Source organism: Hemitrygon akajei, chromosome 18 (genome assembly GCF_048418815.1).
Source record: "Hemitrygon akajei chromosome 18, sHemAka1.3, whole genome shotgun sequence".
NCBI lineage: Eukaryota > Metazoa > Chordata > Chondrichthyes > Myliobatiformes > Dasyatidae > Hemitrygon > Hemitrygon akajei.
In genome coordinates this window covers 14,834,298-14,854,833 of record NC_133141.1, presented here as the reverse complement: position 1 = coordinate 14,854,833, position 20,536 = coordinate 14,834,298, and the positions used below count along the sequence as shown (strand labels likewise).

Here is a 20,536-nt window from a genome sequence, read left to right as displayed (position 1 = left end):
CGTTTTCATCCCCGAGTAATGCCATGACACCAGCAGTCCTATTCTGTGCAGCAGCTCAGCAAACAAAGAAATAAATAAAGAGGCAGGCAGGAACATTTTGGAATAATTAAGTCAAAGAAGTAACAAAGACACAGAGATTTTTTAAAAATTGCAGTTTGTTAATAATATGTAGGCTGATTGTAAACTGTAAAACAAAAAGGGATTTAAACTTTCAATAAGTTGAATTTATTTATCTGATAATTTTTTATTCATTTTCTGAGCCCTAATCCAGCCTCATTTCCAAAAGGGAGCCTTTTGAACATAACCACCTGCAGACAATAGAGCACTAAGGAATCATGAAATCTTGGCCTTGGGATAGCAACAGGGAAGAAGCAATTTCTTCTGTTCATTGTTGGTAATGAGATATTCTTTATAAAAACTATTATCGAATACTAATGGTAAGCATACAAAGAAAAAAAACTTTTGGTCAGGTTCCCAGACTTTTCAGAAGGTTCTTTATTCTGTTAAGCACCAGAGAATAGTCCATGCCCTATTGAATTGACATGAAGTGCACATTTTGTTGAATTCATTCAAGGAATGTGTGTGTCACTGGTGATGTCAGCCTTGATTACCCATTCATAATTGCCCTTGAACTCAGTAGTTTGTTGGTCCATTTCAGAGAGCCCCTCACATTGCTAGGGGATAAATTTCACATATATTACAGAAACTAACAGGAAACTTCCATTCTTGAAAACTCATTGGCAGCTAGGTTCTTACAACAATTCAACCGTTTCATTGTCGCTGTTACTTATTAGGTTCAGTTTGATAATGTTAGAGTGATTTTGGGGTTTAGGACATATACATTTAGCAATTGACTGTGGCTACCAGTCTTCACATCTGAAAATGTATTGTGCATTTAATTTGGAGTGCAGCTCTGAACAATGGGTGAATCAGGAGGTGTGAAGGTTGTATGTCACTTCAAAGAAAACATTATCCAAACATTGTAAATATGGTGTTGTCTTTTGATGTTTGGCACATAAAATATCCAGTCCCACGTTGGGCCAGCAGACCTTTCTACTGAAATCGCCTCCGTATGATGCCTGCTGTACCTCGTTTTGTCAAATAAGAAACTGCTTTGTATCTACCAATATTTTTCTCAGGTGACTTCATTCACGCAACAACGATCATCTGGAATTGAAAGTTCTCAGATGCTGAGGTGGGGTTTGAATGTATGTTTTTAAATTGCGATAGCACTGTGCAGCCTCAAGTCCTTGAGGTTATCAACTGCACCTTCACCACTCAATCCTTCCTCTATTTCAAAGCATCTAAACCAAAGTGTTATTAAAAAAAAATTATAAACGTGCTCCACAGCCAATATCAGGGCCAATGAAGAGTTAGTAAACAAATTATAATATTGCTAATTTGGTAAGAAGTGCAAAGGAGACAGATCTTTTAAGACAGTCAGCTTTCAATCATGCTTTAATTAACAGAAAATTTATTTCACTTGTCTCCAAAGTTGTAGCAAATCTGACTGTTCCCCCATACACCGACCACAGTACTAACAAAAAGCAAATAAAATAGAGCAATGGATTTGGCTAATGATTCCTGCAAGGCATGCTTAACTTTAGAAACTCCAGTGACACAAGTGGGAGTGTTTTTCATCTCTAAATATGTACTTGGACATTACAAAGTGGATTCACATTAATTAGGCCATCAGTTAATTAGGACATCCGCTTATTTGGGACAACTCTGAAAGAACAAAAATAGAAAAAGTTGATTGGATTCCTTTTGTTTATTTGGAACACTATGCTGCTTAATTGGGGCAGGAGACTTTTGCCAAACAGGTTTAACAAGTCAGTCATGCATACTTGTGTGCTTGTTTAATGCTCCAACATGCTTAGAACAAAGTCTGTAAATAGTGTCAATTGCATATGTTTGTGTACAAAAGCAGTGATTTTTGTCACTGATAGCTGGCAAGAAATAAGTAGTAACACAATTCAGAACTATTTTGCTCACTATGCTTTCAAGCATTCAGGCTTGGAGATGCCACAAATGGCCGGGAGTGAAAATGAAACTGTTTCACTACTTCAAGTTAGAAACTATGAAGAATTGAAGGTATCAACAATCATCTTGAATGTTACAATGAAAATGAAAACTTGGGAGGATGTAATTGCTGACAATATTGTACGAAGGCAGTCCATTATCTGCAGAAGGTGTTTGGGCTGATTCTGATCATTGCATACACAGAATGAATTCCTCAGTCAATTATTACTAGCAATACAGTTTTATAGTACTGTTGTACTATTGGTAGTGTTCCAATTTGTTCAACATTTCATTTAAATACATCATTTATTACTCAGTTTGTCTCTTTTATACCTTTTTAAACTATTTTCATGAAACTTCAGCTAATTGGAACAGCCGTTTAATTGGGCCAAAATACACTGGTCCTAATTAACTGCAATCAACTGTGTTTGCCTTCTCTTTGTAAATATTACTATATGTCTGTGTTTAAATACACAATCATTTATAAAAATATAACTGTAGCAAAGCACACAATTAAAAACTGAGGGAAAGGTCAATGACCTGAAAAATTAAACCATTGATGATTTGGTGAGCATTTCCAGCATTTTCTGTTTTCATATTTTTAAAGACTAAATTTCATATAAGAACGTTGTTTTGATATATTTGACAGGAGGTAAAACAAAATTATTTTTAAACAACTATTTATACATTAGGCAATGAAAACTAGAATGGAGATACTGGAAATCTAAAATAACAGGAGAAAATGCTGGAAATACACAGCAGGTTAGGCAGCATCTGTGTGGAGAGAAACAGAATTAATATTTCAAGTCAAAATCTCTTGGTCAGAATGAGAAACCAAGAAGCTAGTAAAGCTGAGTGAACAGGAGCGGAGTTTCCCAGATGTAAAGGAATACGTGCTACAAGTAGACAAGGTTGATGGGGAAGAAAGAAACACATAAATTAGTGTCCAAAAAAAGGGTCAGAAGCTGGACCTTGAACATTGTCATATATACTGTTTGAATTATGTATTTTATATAGCTGCGTATACTTGAAACATTGCATAATATTGAAAGAATACATCTTGTTCATTTAAATTTTAATTTTCCATTTGATAAGTACAAGAATGTGAATACTGTTTACATTCAGAAACAAACATCAAGTTAGTTGATCACACCTTCTAGTGGAAGAATGCTTGTATTACAGTGGATTGTGGCTCTCACAGTCCCCAGGGCTGTAATATAGTACTTATTTATTCATTTTATTTATTGAGATAGAGTGCAGCACAGGCCCTACTGGCCCTTTTGTTAATGATAAACCAATAATAGGGCCCTCACAGACTGGTAATTACCACAAAGTAACTTCCTACTGTCTGCTGGACTCATCTATAGAGGAAACATCAAATGCAGGCTGGGTAAACTGCTTAAGGCTCAGTACGTCAGAGTGGAAAGGCGTGGTGAGTGAAGCAAAGAACAGATTACTGGAGGATCAACAACAGTAGGTGCACAGGCACAGTCATAAAGGACTGAAATAGCTCCTGCTTCTTTAAAAGTATAATTTAGGTAATCCAAAACCTGGCTCTCAACTTGCCGACTCCCATTCACCTGTAATCCCTGTACTTGCTGTGCCTTCAGCTGCTTGGGTCTCAAGCACTGGAATCCCCTAAAACACACTTTTTTCCTTTAAAAAAATTCCTTATAAACAACCATGGACCAAACTTCTGGTCATTTAATACTAAATTTTTGTATGGTTCATTGTAAATGTTTTGGTTCACATCAGCAGCAATGACACAATTTGCATAATTACACTATGTTAAAAGAGCTGAATGGAATAGCTAATGTCATGAAAAGCAAGAAGTCACACTAACAACTTGGACTTTTCATTTTCTTATGATACAGGAGCAACTTTGTGACTCTTGAATCATCCCTTCCCTCACCCATTCTAACCTACTCTCTCTCATGCCCATTAACAAGCCCCTGAGAATCACCAACCACCTAACCACACTGGGGAAATACTCAGTTGGTAGAACTAACCTATCAGTTCTGATGAAGACTCAGCCACCTGAAACATTACTCTGGCCCCCTTTCCCCAAGATGTTGCTGGTCTTGCCAAGTGTTTCCAGCATCTTCTGTCTGTATAACCTGCCAATTAGCAACTCTTTGGGATGGGGGAGGAAACTGGAGCATTCAGTGAAACCATGGGTGTTACGGTAGCATAGCAGTCAGTGCGACACTATTACAGCTTGGGGTGTTCTGGAGATCAATTCTGGTGCTGTTCTGTAAGGAGTCTCTGTATGTCCTCCCCATGGAATGTCTGGGTTTTCTCCAGGTGCTCTGGTTTCCTCCCTCAGTCCAAAGACGTACTGGTTTGTAGGTTAATCGGTCATTGTACATTTTCCCATTATTAGGTCAGGGTTAATCAGGTTTGTCGGGGGTTGCTGGGTGGTGTGGCTCAAAGGGTCAGAAGGGTCTACTCTGTGCTGTATCACTAAATAAAATTTATTGTTGGAATCTGGGTATCACTGGTTAGACCAACATTTAATGCCCATTCCTAATTGCCCTTCAGACACCTAAGTGGTTTCTTAGGCCATATCAGAATCAACATGGGGTTGGTCTGAAGTGACACATATAGGCTTGAGTACATAAGGATGGCAGATGTTCTCCCCTCCAAAAGACATTTGCAATCCCAATGGGTTTTACATTAATGTTGTATTGTTGTTGTCATCATTGATCATTAGTTATTGCTCCAAATTATCGATTCAATTTAATAGCAGGTGGGATTTGAACCTGGGCCTCTGAATTGTTCATCCAGGCCTCATAATTACTTGTTGAGTAATTTAACCTCTGTGTCGCATTGTACCAGAGCTAACCATTTTACGTTTGGCAGATTGAAAGAACATTGCATTTGCCCATAACAGATCATGGTCTTGCAATTCAGGGTCCCATGTTGATTTAAGACCCCTTTTTGCTATTTTATCATAAAGTGGACAGAACATGGATGGTCATGCTCATCTTAATCATATATAGTGTTGAAATGGACTAACCAGTGGCATTTCAATAAAGAAAATGGACCTAGTGCAAGCTCAAATCAGAGAACACATTTCTTTGTAGAAGTGATTATTGTGGAGGCAGCAAGATCCAGGAATGAGATCACATCTTACCTCCCAACTGAATCAGTGGAAAAGTTCAAGCCTCTGAATTGTTAGTGGGCGATTTCATACAGGTCTTGAGTTGAAGTTGAAAATCTAGCTCCCACTGTTCCTTGCCACGACATTTAATAGTTAACAGTTTATGTAAGTTGAGGCACCTCAGAATATTTATCTTGTTTTCCCAAAACCACAGAGGTTAGCATACACAACTGCCTAAAATGTGTAGTAGATGCCTTTGCATTCATAAATGTTTCTACAAATCCACTGCTAACTTCTTCTAATCCAGGCCTGTACAGATTTCTGGAATGAGCAAGGTGAAAGAGTAACAGCCTATAACAAAGGCAAATGTAGCTTATAATATGAAAGACTTATGAACAATAGTAAGGTGGGCTATTTATTCCTTTGTCAATTAAATCCCAAAAATCTGGGACAGAATGAATCAATTGATAATAAAACTATTTCCATTTATGCTGAACTTATTTACATTCAAAGTGTGATTTATGCTTCAGTTAAAATGTGAAAGTCATTGCAAAAGAATCAATGTAAAGACAATTTTAAAAATCCAATTCAAACTTGTGCCAGGTTTGTGCAACGTCAAAGCCTTTCCCTTCTGTTCAGTCTCAACATTTTGCAGTTGAAACCCACGACAGGAGTCCTACGAAACTTGACATGTGTCTCCATTTTTAGTATGTCGCCTGCTGCTCTCACTTCTATTCAAACTTTGCCCATGCCCCATGTCGTCATTATCTGGGGTGCTTTCAGGATCCTCTTCAATGTCTGGTTTGCTTTCTTCAGTGCACGTGGCAGTTCTTAGCTCAGTTGCGTTGTACAGTTCTTCATCAGATGGATCATTTACGACTCCCCCCATTTCCTTTCCAAATTCCTGTGCGGTTTTACTTCCTCCTGGTTGCTGGAATATACTTTCTGCCTGCCTCTTCCAGGATGAATCATTATCCCTTTCCTCCTCATAGTCAGCACCTGGCGATTTCAATTCTTTCTTCTCTTTTACCACATATTGTTCTTGGTTTGCAGGCACATGTTCTCCATTCTGCTCTTTTATTTCCTCTTTTCTTTCCCCATGCATCTCATTGTCTTTCCTGCTCATTTTCCCTTCACTTTTTGCGTGGCTTTTTTGTGACATTATTGTTGTAATCATTTGCACAAACATCTCAAGCGGGCCCTTCTCCTTCCCACCACTGCCTTCCTCAGTGTTGCTATCACTGAGTGTTTGTCTCCCTTTCCCCTCAGCAAGTTCACCCATTACAGTTTTGTGTCCTTGCATGTCTAAACCTGTGCTAATCTTGTTCATATCTTTATCTGCATTGTTCTCTTGTAATTGACATAGTCTTGCTTTTTCATTGTTATTCTCTTCTCCTTCCCTTCTACTGCAATCTTCTCCATTTATTTTATCAATAGAACTTTCCAAATCCTGTTTCAGATTCATAGAAATTCCATCTTTTGCAAGATTTGGAATGGTTTCCTTCATGCCCCGAAACTGATCGGTGACCTCTTCTCCATCTCTGCCACTCTCCATCCATTTATCATGAGCTCTCGCAACACCATCATGAAAATCCTCTCTGCTGCTTTCCATTACCAATTTCTTGTGACTTTTATCTGCAGATATTGCTTCCCTGTTCCTCTCTTCAATTCCCTCCCATCTGGGCTCTCCAGGGGTTACTCCGTGGTCTTGTATGAGCTCCCCTTGGCCGAGAACCCCTGTTACACTTCCACAAACTTCTGTTGATTCTCCTTTTACAATCTCCAGGTTTTTCCCATTATGTATTTGCATCATAATGGTTTTCTTTTGTTCAATTTTCTCTTCTACTTCCTCTTCCGCTGTGTTCAAAGAATCATCACAGAATTGCCCTCTTGTTGCAGCCTCATCTTCGCTTTGATTTTCATTGTGTGCAGTCTCTTCCAAAACAACTTTACTTACCTCAAAGATTAGCTCTTTCTCTTCTTGTCCTTTAGCAGCTTCGGTTTCCTTATACTCTGAGTCCCTTCCTTCACTGTGCAACATTAGAGGCTCTACTGTTTCACTACCACTACCTTCCATGGCTTTATTTGATTTGAATCTTTCAGTTTCATATTGAAGGTGGTTCACGTTTTCTGCAACTGTTACATTCTCAGCATCCTTAATCAGATGAGTAGATTCCTTCACATATATGTCATCTGTACCTCGTGTGAATGTGTTCATGCTTCTCTCTTTGTGCTTTCCATTTGATATCTCCTCAGGAATTTTTCTTTTATGTTTAGTTTCAAAGCTGCTATTTGTCAAGTGTTCCTGCTCTCCATCTGCAAGGTTTGCTGCTGAGTTCTGAAGTTTCTGCACACTATTCATCTCAAAATCATCCAATTTCAACTCCATTTTCCTGGCATCTAAGTTTTCCTCCTGTTTAAGGTTGCTCCGAAGACATTCATCCATATTCTCTGTAGCAGTTATTTCAATAGCCTGTGGAAATACACCACAATTAATGTGTAATGTAAATCATAGGTATAAGATTCAGCAGTTGTTTTTACTGTCAGGAAGGTTGATGACCAGAGGCTTGGTTTAAGACTGGCAGATGAACAAAAAGGAATAGGGAAGAGATTGTTCCTTTTTAAAAATAAACAATGTTTGATGATTTGGAATGCACTGTCCTGGAAGAGTCAGAGGAAACAAATGCTAAACTAAATTTCAAAAGGGCAATGAATGAAAACAAAAAATTATGGGGCTGAGAGGAAAGAAATTCTAATTGGAAAGTTTTATCAGTGAGATGGGACAGAAAATAATGTACAAAATGGCCTCCTTTGCACTATGATACTAATGAGGGAAATTATGTATATTTTTAAAAATCATCTCGTGGAAAATTAATAAAGAAGAATAATTTTTAATGCAGATGCTGGAAATCTTGAGTTACAAACAAAATGCTGGAGTAACTCAGCAAGTCAGGCAGCATCTATGGAGAGGAATAAACTTCCACTGATTGAATTGCTGATGAAGGGTCTTCATCAACTCTTCATTTCCCTCCAGATACTGCCTCAATTGTTCAGTTTCTCCAGCATTTTGTGTGTGTTGCTCATGGGAAATTAAATGGTTTCTTCTTTTAAAAAAGTGATTGAGGGGAGGGCTCAAAAGATAAAACAAGGCACCCAGGATTTCTGAGAAAGCTTTCCATTGATTGGATGTAATCTCCCCAAAGCCTGAGCTGCAATGCAACACAGGTCGATAACACAATAACTCTTACTTCGCTCTTCTTTCTCCCTTTCAGTTGCTCCTTCATGTAGTTAATTTGCTGCAACAGTGAATATTTAGCAACTTTCTCTCTTTCCAGCTCCTGTTAATGGAATGAGAGAACAGTCACTCAACAAACTTTCATACATAAACTACAGTAATTTACATTTACTGCCCTTTCTAAAGAAAAAGAATTTGTCCACTTTCTTCATTTATTTTTGCATCCAGCACTTTTTGGTCACTGAATGTAATTATCTCTCTCTCCCCCAGTTCTGTTGTAATTTTTTGTTATAACCCCACCACCCACAAACATCAGTAGAGCATTATTACCCCTCTATTGGCATTCTGTATATCAGTTGTATACCCTTAGGATCAAATTGTAGGCAGTTGTGCATGAAATAATGGTATAGTGCACAGAATTAAGACTGTGAAACATTGTGCCCCTGGAATTCCACTGTGTAAATAGTATGCTAAAAGGGAAGAGTTAATTCATCAACATCAAAAGGTCCAATCTTCCACATTCATGGCAAGCATGAACAGTGATACTAGACAGAGCCACTAAATATTAGAGATTGGGGGATCTCAGTTAGGTCTGAGGGTTCAGCAAAGAATACAAGGCCATTATTGATGGAGCTGCATTGACAAGAGGGTATTTGGAGGCAGTAGGGCAATCTCAGGCTCTGACACCTTCACATGATTGTTATTGTCTTGAAAACCAGTGGGCATGGTTTCTTCAATTTAGATGTAAATCTGAAAGCAAGGACTTGGTACCTTGGTTATTTGCTCGCATTTCCAGTGAAGCTCAGCCAGCTCTTCCTCGGTGCCTTCCAGAACATCTTTTAGCCGCTCCACCTCATACCCGAGTAAAATCTTCTCAGTTTCCAAATGACTAATTGACTCAATTGCATCAAAGTACTTTTCTTTAAAGTCTTCCTGGGTTTTCTAAACACGGGGAATATAAAAACTGTGGTTTATGTTCACAGAGGAAACACTATTTCAATAATCATGTCATTATGTGTATACCATGGTGTAACTACAGATGCATGAACAGAAGAATATGCAAAAAAGTAAACAACACTTATAAAGATGGAATTAAAAATCTCATCAGCCCCGATTCTGCTTTTTCCTCCCAAAGTAAAAGATATTTGTCACAGATTCTCAACAAAATGATGTAAACCACTTCCTTCAAGAAGGCAGGGTCATACTGGGATAACATAATTAAAAGTTAGGACAAAGGATCAAATATTGCCCTGTTTGACTTCCTTGCTGTTTGAGGTGCAATCAAAAGATGTCCTGTGTAGCATAAAGGATGCATGTTACAGCGGCACCCTGGAATATTCATAGAATTATCTTTAGTGCCCAGGAGAAATTGTAGAGTCTCATCCTCCTGAAAATATCATTAGTTATCCCTCAATTAATAAGCTGGGTATAATCATAATGGAATGTTGCAAATTCCCTAGGGGATGGAATGAGATTGGTGATCTTAATAACCTTCTTTAAGTTTCATATTTTCTTTGACATTTTAACAGTTAAGTTATGCATTACAGTAATAAAAGAAACAACGGTGCTCAATTTTCTTAAGAGACCTGTCACGGGGATGCTAAATGAATATTTATAAGCAAGCACATGAAAGACCATCCATAGTAAATTAAAGGCTTGCACTGGAATAACAATATGCTCAAGAAATCTAGTGACATAATAAATAAGTAGTAAGCCACTTGACCCCTCACACATGCTCCACCATTCAATGAGATCATGACCAATGTTTTACCAATTTCCTGCACCAATTGCACATTCTTCAATTCTCTTAATAGTAAAAAATCTATTGATTTCTGTCTTTAATACAATTCTGTGAGCCTCCTCTTGGGTAAAGAGTTCCAAAAATTCACTGCTTCTTTTTCTCATTTCTGTACTAATTAAATAACCCCTTATTTTGAGACTGTTCCAGACATCCCAGGCTGGGGAAATCCCCAATTCCACATCTACCCCCATCAAACCCATAAGAATTTTGTATGTTTCAATGAAATCACCCCTCACTCTTCAATCACAGAGTGCTGAGCTTTTCTGAATGGTAGAGTTAATTGATTAGTCACCATCAGCAATTATTTTTTCTGGAACAGACTCGAAACAGGAAAACACTTACGTAGTCAGCATCTTCTGTTTCCATTAGCTCCTCACACTGTGAAATAGAGATATGGTAAAGAGAATTATTATATATTAGTTTAAGAGCAAATCTTAAATCATCAAAGCCCCAACTCCATTTCCCCTACCAATAAAAGAGCCTGGTTCTTTCCTGCTATTAATTCAATTAACATTTCCCTTTAATTTGTTCCACAGATTATGATAAAAGATGGACACAACATCTAAACAGGACCACTCTCAGCCTTCTGTTGGTTTGCTGTGGTTTCTACCCAAGTAAGAGCAGAAGAACAAGAACATCCTCATGGGAAGTCTACCCCAACATATAGGTTGTATTGCATCTTATAAACATTTATCATGCTGAGGAAATGCCACATAAAAGCTCACCTTGCAATTCAAGACTGCAGATTTACAACCTTTGTGAGACCATCAAGCTATTGAGCCAAGAAGGATCTCTACTGGACCTGAGCCATCAATTTGGCAATGTACTGGTTCCGGGGAAGGCTTTGGAAATTTGTTTAATAACAACTATTCTGTATCCTCAAACTTCCAGCTTCAGATGTATTTGGCTTACAAGCAGTTAGCACAAACAATATTTCATGATAGAAACATAGAAAACCTACAGTACAATACAGGCCCTTTGGCCCACAAAGCTGTGCTGAACATGTCCTTTCCTGAGAGATTACCTAGGGTTACCCATAGCCCTCTATTTTTCTAAGCTCCATGTACCTATCCAGGAGTCTCTTAAAAGACCCTATTGTATCCGCCTCCACCACCGTCGCTGGAAGTCCATTCCACACACTCACCACTCTCTGAGTGAAAAACTTACCCCTGACATCTCCTCTGTACCTACTTCCAAGCACCTTAAAACTGTGCCCTCTCGTGTTAGCCATTTCAGCTCTGGGAAAAAGACTCTGACTATCCACACGATCAATGCCTCTCATTATCTTGTACACCTCTATCAGGTCACCCCTCATCCTCCGTCATTCCAAGGAGAAAAGGCTGAGTTCGCTCAACCTATTCTCATAAGGCATGCTCCCCAATCCAGGCAACATCCTTGTAAATCTCCTTTGCACCCTTTCTATGGTTTCCACATCCTTCCTGTAGTGAGGCGACCAGAACTGAGCACAGTACTCCAAGTGGGGTCTGACCAGGGTCCTATATAACTGCAACATTACCTCTCAGCTCCTAAATTCAATCCCATGATTGATGACTGCCAATACACCGTATGCCTTCTTAACCACAGAGTCAACCAGCGCAAAATCCCAAGATCCCTCTGATCCTCCACACTGCCAAGAGTCTTACCATTAATACTATATTCTGCCATCATATTTGACCTACCAAAATGAACCACTTCACACTTATCTGGATTGAACTCCATCTGCCACTTCACAGCCCAGTTTTGCATCCTATCAATGTCCCATTGTAACCTCTGACAGCCCTCCACACTATCCACAACACCCCCAACCTTTGTGTCATCAGCAAGTTTACTAACCCATCCCTCCACTTCCTCATCCAGGTCATTTATAAAAATCACAAAGAGTAAGGGTCCCAGAACAGATCCCTGAGGCACTCCGCTGGTGACCGACCTCCATGCAGAATATGACCTGTCTACAACCACTCTTTGCCTTCTGTGGGCAAGCCAGTTCTGGATCCATAAAGCAATGTCCCCTTGGATCCCATGCCTCCCTACTTTTTCAATAAGCTTTGGATGGGGTACCTTATCAAATGCCTTGCTGAAATCCATATACACGATCAAATGAATAAAACTAAAGTTGAGCACATCAGGGAAATTTGACAGGATTAAATGGAGAAAGAGCAGGGTGTAGAAGATCTATTGGACAGCTATCAACAAGAGCCAGCATGAGCACACATTCTCTTTTGATGCTCCATATTCTATTACTCCGTATATCTGGCTAAAGTATATTATTTCACCCATTCCCCCCCCCCCCCCCGCCACCTTCCTTAACTAATGTTTCTCTCTCTCCCACTCCTAGTTCTGATTGAGGGTCCTGGATGGTCCTGACAAAGTGTTTCCAGCATTTTCTGTCTTTGTTTCTAAAAACACAATTGTGGAAGGAACAGGCAGGATACACACTAACCTCCGTGTTCCTTCCTATAAGTAAAATTGTGAGTTTTTGCGGTAAGATAAATTTTTGGTGGGCTGTGATCATTGTGAGAAATCGTTTGTCAGTGAAGCAGCGTGAGGTTTAAAAACAGCTTAGGGCCTTTTGGAACTTTTTGGCGGGCTGCAATCATAGTGATCTCTAAGGCACTTGACAGGGGCCAATAAAAAAAAAGCAAGGTGTAAGCAGAGTGGCCAGGCTTAGGTAAGAATAGGTGCAGGCTAGAACTTAAGCTTGAGTAGTCAGATGTATAACAAGTGTAGACGGGATGGCAGTTAAGGCAGTGGAATGCCTCTCCTGTGAGATGTGGGATTTCAGAGTACCTAACAGTCTCCCTGATGACTACATCTGCAAGAAGTGTGGTGAACTACATATATCTGTCTGGACACGCCCCCCTGCTGACTGCTCCTGTGGCTCCTCACACAGACCCTTGTATAAAGGTGATTGGTGGCACTGCTCCTCCCTCAGTCTCCAGGATGTTGTGTGGTGGTCTCTTGCAGCTAATAAAAGCCTATCGTTCGCCTCCTGTCTCCAAGAGTTATTGATGGTGCATCAAGAAGTACACCCAACTTCAGCTCCTGACTAACAAAGCCAAGGAATCAGAGCTGGATCTGAGTGCATGGGAAGGCTGAAAATCTCAGATGAGCTTTTTTTTTTTTTTACTGAGGTGGTCGCACCCAGAGTGCGGGCTTCAGGTAGTAAATGGACGACCACCAGGAGAAGTAAGGGGAGGAAGCAATGAGTGCAGAATTCCACTCAGTATACCCTTCTAAATACTGCTGGGGTGAAGGGGTGAATTATCAAGGCACTGCAGCAGTAGCCAGGCCAGTGGCACTATGGTTGGCTCTGAGGCTCAGCAGGGAAGGGTAAAGTCAGGAAGAGCGATGGTGATATGAAACTCGATAGTTAGGGAGATGGACTGGAGAATCTGTGGCTACTAAAGAGAAGCCAGGTTGTTGTGTTGACTCCCAGTCACTCGGGTCCAGGATTTTTCAGAGTGGCTGCAGAAGATTCTCAAGGGGGAGAATGAGTAGCCAGAGATTGTGGTGCACATTGGCACCAATGACATGGGTAAAAAGGGGAAAGAGGTCTTGTGCAGCGAGTATAAGGAGATAAGGAAAAGGCTGAAGAACAGGATGATTTGGCAGATGAATGAGTTGCTGAGGAAGTCATGCAGGGGGCAGAGTTTCAGATTTCTGGATCATTGGGATCTCTTCTACACAGAAAGGACAGATTACACCTGAACTCGAGGGGGATCAACATTTTGTGGGCAAGTTTGCTAGAGCTGTTGGGAAGGGTTTAAACTAATTTGGCAGGGAGATGGGAAGTGGAGTGATAGGGCTGAGGATGGGGCAGTTGATATACAGGTCACGTAGTGAGACTGAGGAAAGGCAGGCAGATAGGATAAAATTGCATTCAACGGGACAAGCGGAAGTGTAACATAGGGGCAAAAATCAAAAAGGGTGACGAACACAGGATAGAGAGTGTTATATTTGAATGCACGCAGTATACGGAATAAGGTAGATGATCTTGTACCACAGTTACAGATTTGCAGGTATGATGTTATGGGCATCACTGAGTTGTGGCTGAAAAAGGATTATAGCCAGGAGCTTAACATCCAAGGATACACACTGTACTGAAAGGACAGGCAGGTAGGCAGGAGGAGTGGCTTTGTTGATTAAAAAAGATATCAGATCCTTAGAGGTAACATAGGATCAAAAGACATAGAATCCTGGTGGGTAGAGTTAAGAAACTGCAAGGATTAAAAAAAAAAACTTGATGGGAATTAACAGTAGCCAGGATGTGGTCTACAAATCACAACAGGAAATAGAAAAAGCATGTCAAAAGGGCAATGTTACGATAGTTATGGGGGATTTCAATATGCAGGGAGAGTGGGAAAATCAGGTTGGTGTTGATTTTGGATCCCAAGAGAGGGTATTTGTAGAATGCCTACGAGATGGCCTTTTAAGAGCAGCTTGTGATTGAGCCTACTTGGGGATAGGCAATTCTGGATTGGGTGTTGTGTAATAAACCAGATTTGATTTAGAAGCTTAAGGTACAGAAACCCTTAGGAGACAATGATCGAAATATGATAGAATTTATCCTACAGTTTAATAGGGAGAAGATTAAGTCAGATGTATCAGTATTACAGTAGAGTAAAGGGAATTACAGAGGCATGCGAGAGTAGCTGGCCAAAGTTGATTGGAAGGGGACTAACAGGAATGGTGGCAGAGCAGCAAAGGCTGGAGTTTCAGGGAAAAATTCAGAAGGTACAGGATAGATACATCCCAAAGCCAAAGGTATTCTAAAGGGAAGGTGAAGCAACCAAGGCTGACAAGGGAAGTCAAAGACAGCATAAAAGCCAAAGAGAGGGCATAAAGTAGAGCAATAATTAGTGGGAAGCTAGAGGATTGGGAAGCTTTTAAAAACCAATAGAAGGCAACTAAAAAGCAATGAGAGAAAGGATGAAATATGAAGGTAAGCTAGCCAATAATATCAAAAAAGATACCAAAAAGTTCTTTTTCAGATATATAAAGAGTAAAAGAGAGGAGAGAGTGGATATTGAACCATGGGAAAGTAACACTGGAGAGGTAGTAATGGGGGACAAGGAAAAGGCAAATGAACACAAAGTATTTTGCATCATTCTTCACTAGCAGTATGCCAGAAATTTGAAAGTGTCAGGGGGCAGAAGTGAGTGAGGTTGTTATTACTATGGAGAAAAGATCTGAAGGTAGAAGAGTCACCTGGACTGGATGGACTTCACATCAGGGTTCTGAAACACCCCAGGATTCTGAAAGAGGTGGCTGAAGAGATTGTGGAGGCATTAGTAATGATATTTCAAGAATCACCAGATTCTGGCGTGGTTCTAGAGGACTTGAGAATTACAAATGTCACTCCGCTCTCTAAGAAAGGAGGGAGGCAGAAGAAAGGAAATTATAAGCCAGTTAGCCTGACTTCAGTGGTTGGGAAGATATTGGAGTCCATTATTAAGGATGAGGTTTCATGGTACTTGGAGGCCAAGGTCAACATGGTTTCCTAAAGGGGAAAACTTGCCTGACAAATCTGTTGGAATTCTTTGAGGAAATAACAGGCAGGACAGACAAAGGATGTTGGATTTTCAGAAGGTCTTTGAAAAGGAGCAGCACAAGGCTGCTCAACAAGAAAGAGCCCATGGTATTACAGGAGAGACACTAGCATGGATAGAAGATTGGCTGACTGGCAGGAGGCAAAGAGTGGGAATAAATGGTTGGCTGCTAGTGACTACTGGTGTTATACAGGGATCTGTGTTAGGACCACTTCTTTTCACATTATATGTCAACAATTTGGACGATGGAATTTATGGTTTAGAGGCCAAGTTTGCAGACAGGTGGAGAGGCAGGTACAGGTTTCCCCGCTATCCGAAGGTAGCGCGTTCCTATGAAACCGTTTGTAAGCCAAAATGTCGTAAAGCGAAGAAGCAATTACCATTAATTCATATGGGAAAAATTTTTGAGCGTTCCCAGACCCAGAAAATAACCTACCAAATCAAACCAAATAACACATAAAGCCTAAAATAACACGAACATATAGTAAAAGCAGGAATGATATGATAAATATACAGCCTATATAAAGTAGAAATAGTGTATGTACGGTGTAGTTTCATTTATCAAAATCGGGAAGACAGTGAGCTGAAATTGATCTGGAGAGAAAAAAAAAATCGGCACGTACACGCATATGCACATACACGCATGTGCAAACAACTGCCCGCACAAGGCTTCACGATCATTGTAGTCTTTCTCGGGGTAACACACGTATAAAGCGGGCGTTTTTTTTCCGTAAAAGTGAAAATCCTCTTTGGTTAGCCAAAACAGGTACTAATGTAGGTCTTTCGTAACAGCAAGCTGTTGTAAAGCGAACATTCGAAAAACGGAGGCCACCTGCACTGGGAAGGAAGCAGGGAGTCTGCATAAGGACTGATGGAATATAGGGAAGTGTATGGTCATGCACTTTGGTAGAAAGAATGAAGGCATGGACCATTTTCTAAATGGGGAGAAAAATCTAAAATTAAAGGTGCAAAGGGACTTGGGATTCCTTGTGCAGGATTCCCTAAAGCAGGTGTTCCTAGCCTTTTTTAAGCCATGAAAACTTGCTATTAACTGAGGGGTCCATGGACCCCCAGGTTGGGAAACCCTGTACTAAAGGTCAACATGCAGGTTCAGTTGGTGGTAAGGAAGGTAAAGGCAATGTTAGCATTCATTTCCAGAGGACTAAAATACAAAAGGATGTAATACTGAGGGTTTAGAAGACACAAGTCATACCACACTTGGAGCATTGTGAGCAGTTTAGTGCCCTTTATCTAAGAAAAGATGTGCTGGCACTGGAGAGGGTCCAGAGGAGGCTCACAAAAAATTATTCCAGAAATGAAAGGGTTAATGTACATGGAACATTTGATGACTCGGGGCCTATACTCATTGGAGTTTAGATGAATGAGGTGGGAATCTCATTGAAACCTATTGAGTATTGAAAGGCTTAGATAGAGTGGATATGGAAAGGATGTTTCCTATAGTGGGGGAGTACAAGACTAGCAGGCACAGCCTCAGAATAGAGATATGTCCATTTAGAACAGAGATTAGGAGGAATTTCTTTAGCCTGAGGTTGGTGAGTCTGTAGAATGTTAGCATTCATTCATTTCCAGAGGAGTTGTAAAAGCCAAGTCATTGGGTGTATTTAAGGTGGAGGTTGATAAGTTCTTGATTGGTCAGCGTGTCAAAGGTTATGGGGTGAAGGCAGAAGAATGAGGTTGAGAGGGATATTAAATCAGCCATTATGGAATGGTGGAGCAGATTCAATGAAACAAGTGGCCTAATTATGCTTCTATGTTTTTGGTAAATGTGTTTGACAAAACCAAGTTGTTATGTTTTGATGCCAGCTTTAAAACACACCCAAACTTCAAAATCCAATTTGAATATTGAAATCTCAATTATTTTTAAGGAAGCATGTTTTTGTATTTCTGTCTGGATGCAAATGTTTTAACTTCACTAGTTCCCTTTGTGCCTGTTTATTTAAGGAAATGATATTTAAATACTTTCATTGTGCATCATTCAACAATCTCGTAATTCACTTCAATAATAATCTAATTATTTTCCTTTTTACATTTCCTGATCATTTAAAAAGTGGTGAGGGGTTCTTGGACTTTTAAAAAAATATATCAATATAAATTTATCAAGCAAAATACTCAAGCATTCCATATTTTTTCTTAGAATAACTAAATAACAAATTATACTTAACATATTACATTCTTAGTCAATTACTGTAATGATCTGGTTGAAGAATATCTTTGCTGGCCAGTGTAATACTTTTTCTTCCAACTTTTGCATATAATGGTGTCGAAATATGCAATCCCTATGGATACTACAGGAAGACCTTGGAAGAGACAATTTATAAAACAAAGTGTCCAAATGTAAAGTTTTTTTTGTAATGTTGTTTTAAGTGCCATTGTTTTCAGAGATTCCTCTCATAATTCATGTACTGGTGACAACAATGAGTAACTGTGCGTTTTGACCTTGTGTTTTACCTCTTGTTGCTGTTGCATCAGTTTCTTCACACAAACCTCCTTAGCCTCAGCAAATGAAGTTTTCCTGGAATTGAACTTTGCATCAGCCTACAAGAGGAACAGAAGGGGAGTAATGCACACAATGGCCACCAGACAAGGTCAACAGAAACACATTTCCTCACAAAGTAGAAGGCAATCATTTGACTCATCAAATCCATGCAGACTCACATTTGTCCCATTCCCCCACCTATCTCCCCAAAATCTGTTTCCTTTCTATGCCCTTCAGCTGCACCCAGATTCTCTTACTGTCCACCTACAAGCAGCCAATTAAGGTACTAATTAGCACATCTTTGGGATGTGGGAGAAAAAGCCAGAGACTTACAGGAAGAACATGCAAACTCTTCACAGACAGCTGGTTCTTTGAAGTGGCTGCACCACTGCTCTGCTCAGATTTTTAAAAAATATAAACTGAAGAGGTTGCTTTTTGGCTCATATTGTCCCATGTACAGAGATACAGTGAAAAGCTTTTGTCTGCATGCCGTCTGGTACATCCTTCCATACACAGGATAGTGAGAGGGGAGAACAAAAGGTAGAAAATAGTGTCACAGATATCAAGACGGTGCAGTTCAATTGTGGCAACACTATCTCCTATTTCTCGACAGTATCTCTATTTCTTGTGCAATGTCTGTAAACTGTGGGTTTATAGTGGAAGAGGGGTGTCAGTCGGCTACAATCTCCTTCATTAACAAAGCTCCACGTTCAGTTGAATCTGCTGGCCTTGCAGCACTTCATGTACTTACTACGTTGATTGAGCCATGTTTGCACGCCTTACTGAGTACACATGAAGCTTGTCCTCTCATTTGTTTACAGTCCCAGGTTAACAGCACAGTTCAAACTGTAATGAGCCAGAACTGCACTAGAACTGGATTCCACTACCCCCCCCCCCACCCTCTTTCAAGTACTGATGATAATGAAGTCTATTTAAAATTTCCTACTGATGCAAAAGAAATCCTAGAAAAGCACTTGTGGATATACATATTATTGGCAAGGTTTTGTTTCGGCTGAACAGGTTCTAGTTCCACCACACAGAATGTATTTTCAAAACACTGGATGTACAACGTGAAAAATGGCACTTGGCCATGCACTGCTTTCTACTGTCCGTACAGGATTAAAGCCATGGATCAGTTATGGTTGATGCCGACATTTAGGTCCGCACTATTCCTCTCTAAATGCACACCATTCGACAGTTTGATTGCTTTCTTACTTCTCTCGATTGTTTACCCTCCAAAAACAAACCTATCCACCCCCCCCCAATGAGATTGCTAAACTTTACTTGCTCTGCAGTATACACAGATTAGTCAACGCAGTAACAAGAAATCTGAATTTGTCACATTTTTGATGTGCAGCCAAGGCTTCCTTCCAATTTTGAGCATGTTTATAAAGCACATGGGTCAGGGACAAAATCCAAAACCAGTACTGGTTTTACAAACTTCCCCAAAAGGCTTTAAAACTTCCCAGAAGTCATGCAGTTCATTTATTTATTCCTTATTCTTTCCAATCTATCTTCAAAAATAACAAATGAAGACAGCATACAATGTCTCTTTGAACTGATGAATGCCAGATCATTCTGAACTCATTACATTGAGAAAGTTAGTGCTAAGCAGTTGGACACATTTACACAAAGGTGGTGTAAGAAATGTTCCTTCTAGTGGGTGCTGGCTGCCTCTCTTTCCTGGATGAGTTTATCCTCATTCTTGGCTGGCAGTGGGGTGCTGGGGCTACAATGAGTTACAGAGCACAGTCATGCTTGTCAGCATGTTGCTGAGCCTCCTTCACCCTCTCCATCTAACACCACCCCTCCTATACAATTCTGAAACCTAGACCTACCACAGTAGGCACCTCCACGGACACCAACAGTGTCCGCTAAACTTTTCACATTCACTGGGAAGGACAAGGGAATCTATGTCAGTTTGCCATCCCAGGGCAAGGTCCTCAGCATGGAGGTCCTGTTCACACACAGTTAGTTGCATAGGGCAGGCCACATCATTTGTATGATACTAGATTTCAGTAACAGACTTTGAGCTCTGTCTTAGGAGGAGATTACAAGGAAGGCAGAGGAAAAGATGCAAATAAATGCTCAATGCAACATTTCCAATGAGTCCTGGAAATCCCTGGCTAGGAACTGCTCAAAGTGGGGAGGCGTGTTTGGGCTGGCATTGAGAACCGAGAAACTGCGCCAGCAGCACACAGAAGTTCAAAGTAAATTTATTATCAAAGTATGTACATGTCTTCATATATTACCTTGAGATTCATTTATAGGAAAATAAAGAAATACAATAGAATTTATGAAAAACTGTACATAGAGTCTAACAAACAAC

General features: G+C 40.0%; 1 protein-coding gene and 1 long non-coding RNA gene across 3 annotated transcripts in view; one reads left to right on the top strand and one right to left on the bottom strand.

Annotated features, from left to right (window-relative positions):
- Positions 1–11,046, top strand: part of LOC140741129 (uncharacterized) — a 30,745-nt gene extending 19,699 nt beyond the window's left edge. The window contains exon 2 of the long non-coding RNA XR_012102009.1: positions 10,698–11,046. This is a non-coding gene — a long non-coding RNA (uncharacterized lncRNA). The remainder of the gene's footprint in view (positions 1–10,697) is intronic.
- LOC140741125 (uncharacterized) overlaps positions 3,083–20,536 on the bottom strand; it is a 37,853-nt gene continuing 20,399 nt past the window's right edge. The window contains exons 2-6 of one of the 2 annotated variants that reach the window (XM_073070918.1): positions 18,180–18,266; positions 10,504–10,539; positions 9,132–9,302; positions 8,374–8,463; positions 3,083–7,598 (exon numbers count right to left, since the gene is read on the bottom strand). In XM_073070918.1, the coding sequence (XP_072927019.1) occupies positions 5,802–7,598; positions 8,374–8,463; positions 9,132–9,302; positions 10,504–10,539; positions 18,180–18,266 (2,181 nt within the window). In that variant the 3' untranslated portion in view covers positions 3,083–5,801. The remainder of the gene's footprint in view (positions 7,599–8,373; positions 8,464–9,131; positions 9,303–10,503; positions 10,540–18,179; positions 18,267–20,536) is intronic. The other variant, XM_073070919.1, reaches the window with a different exon arrangement.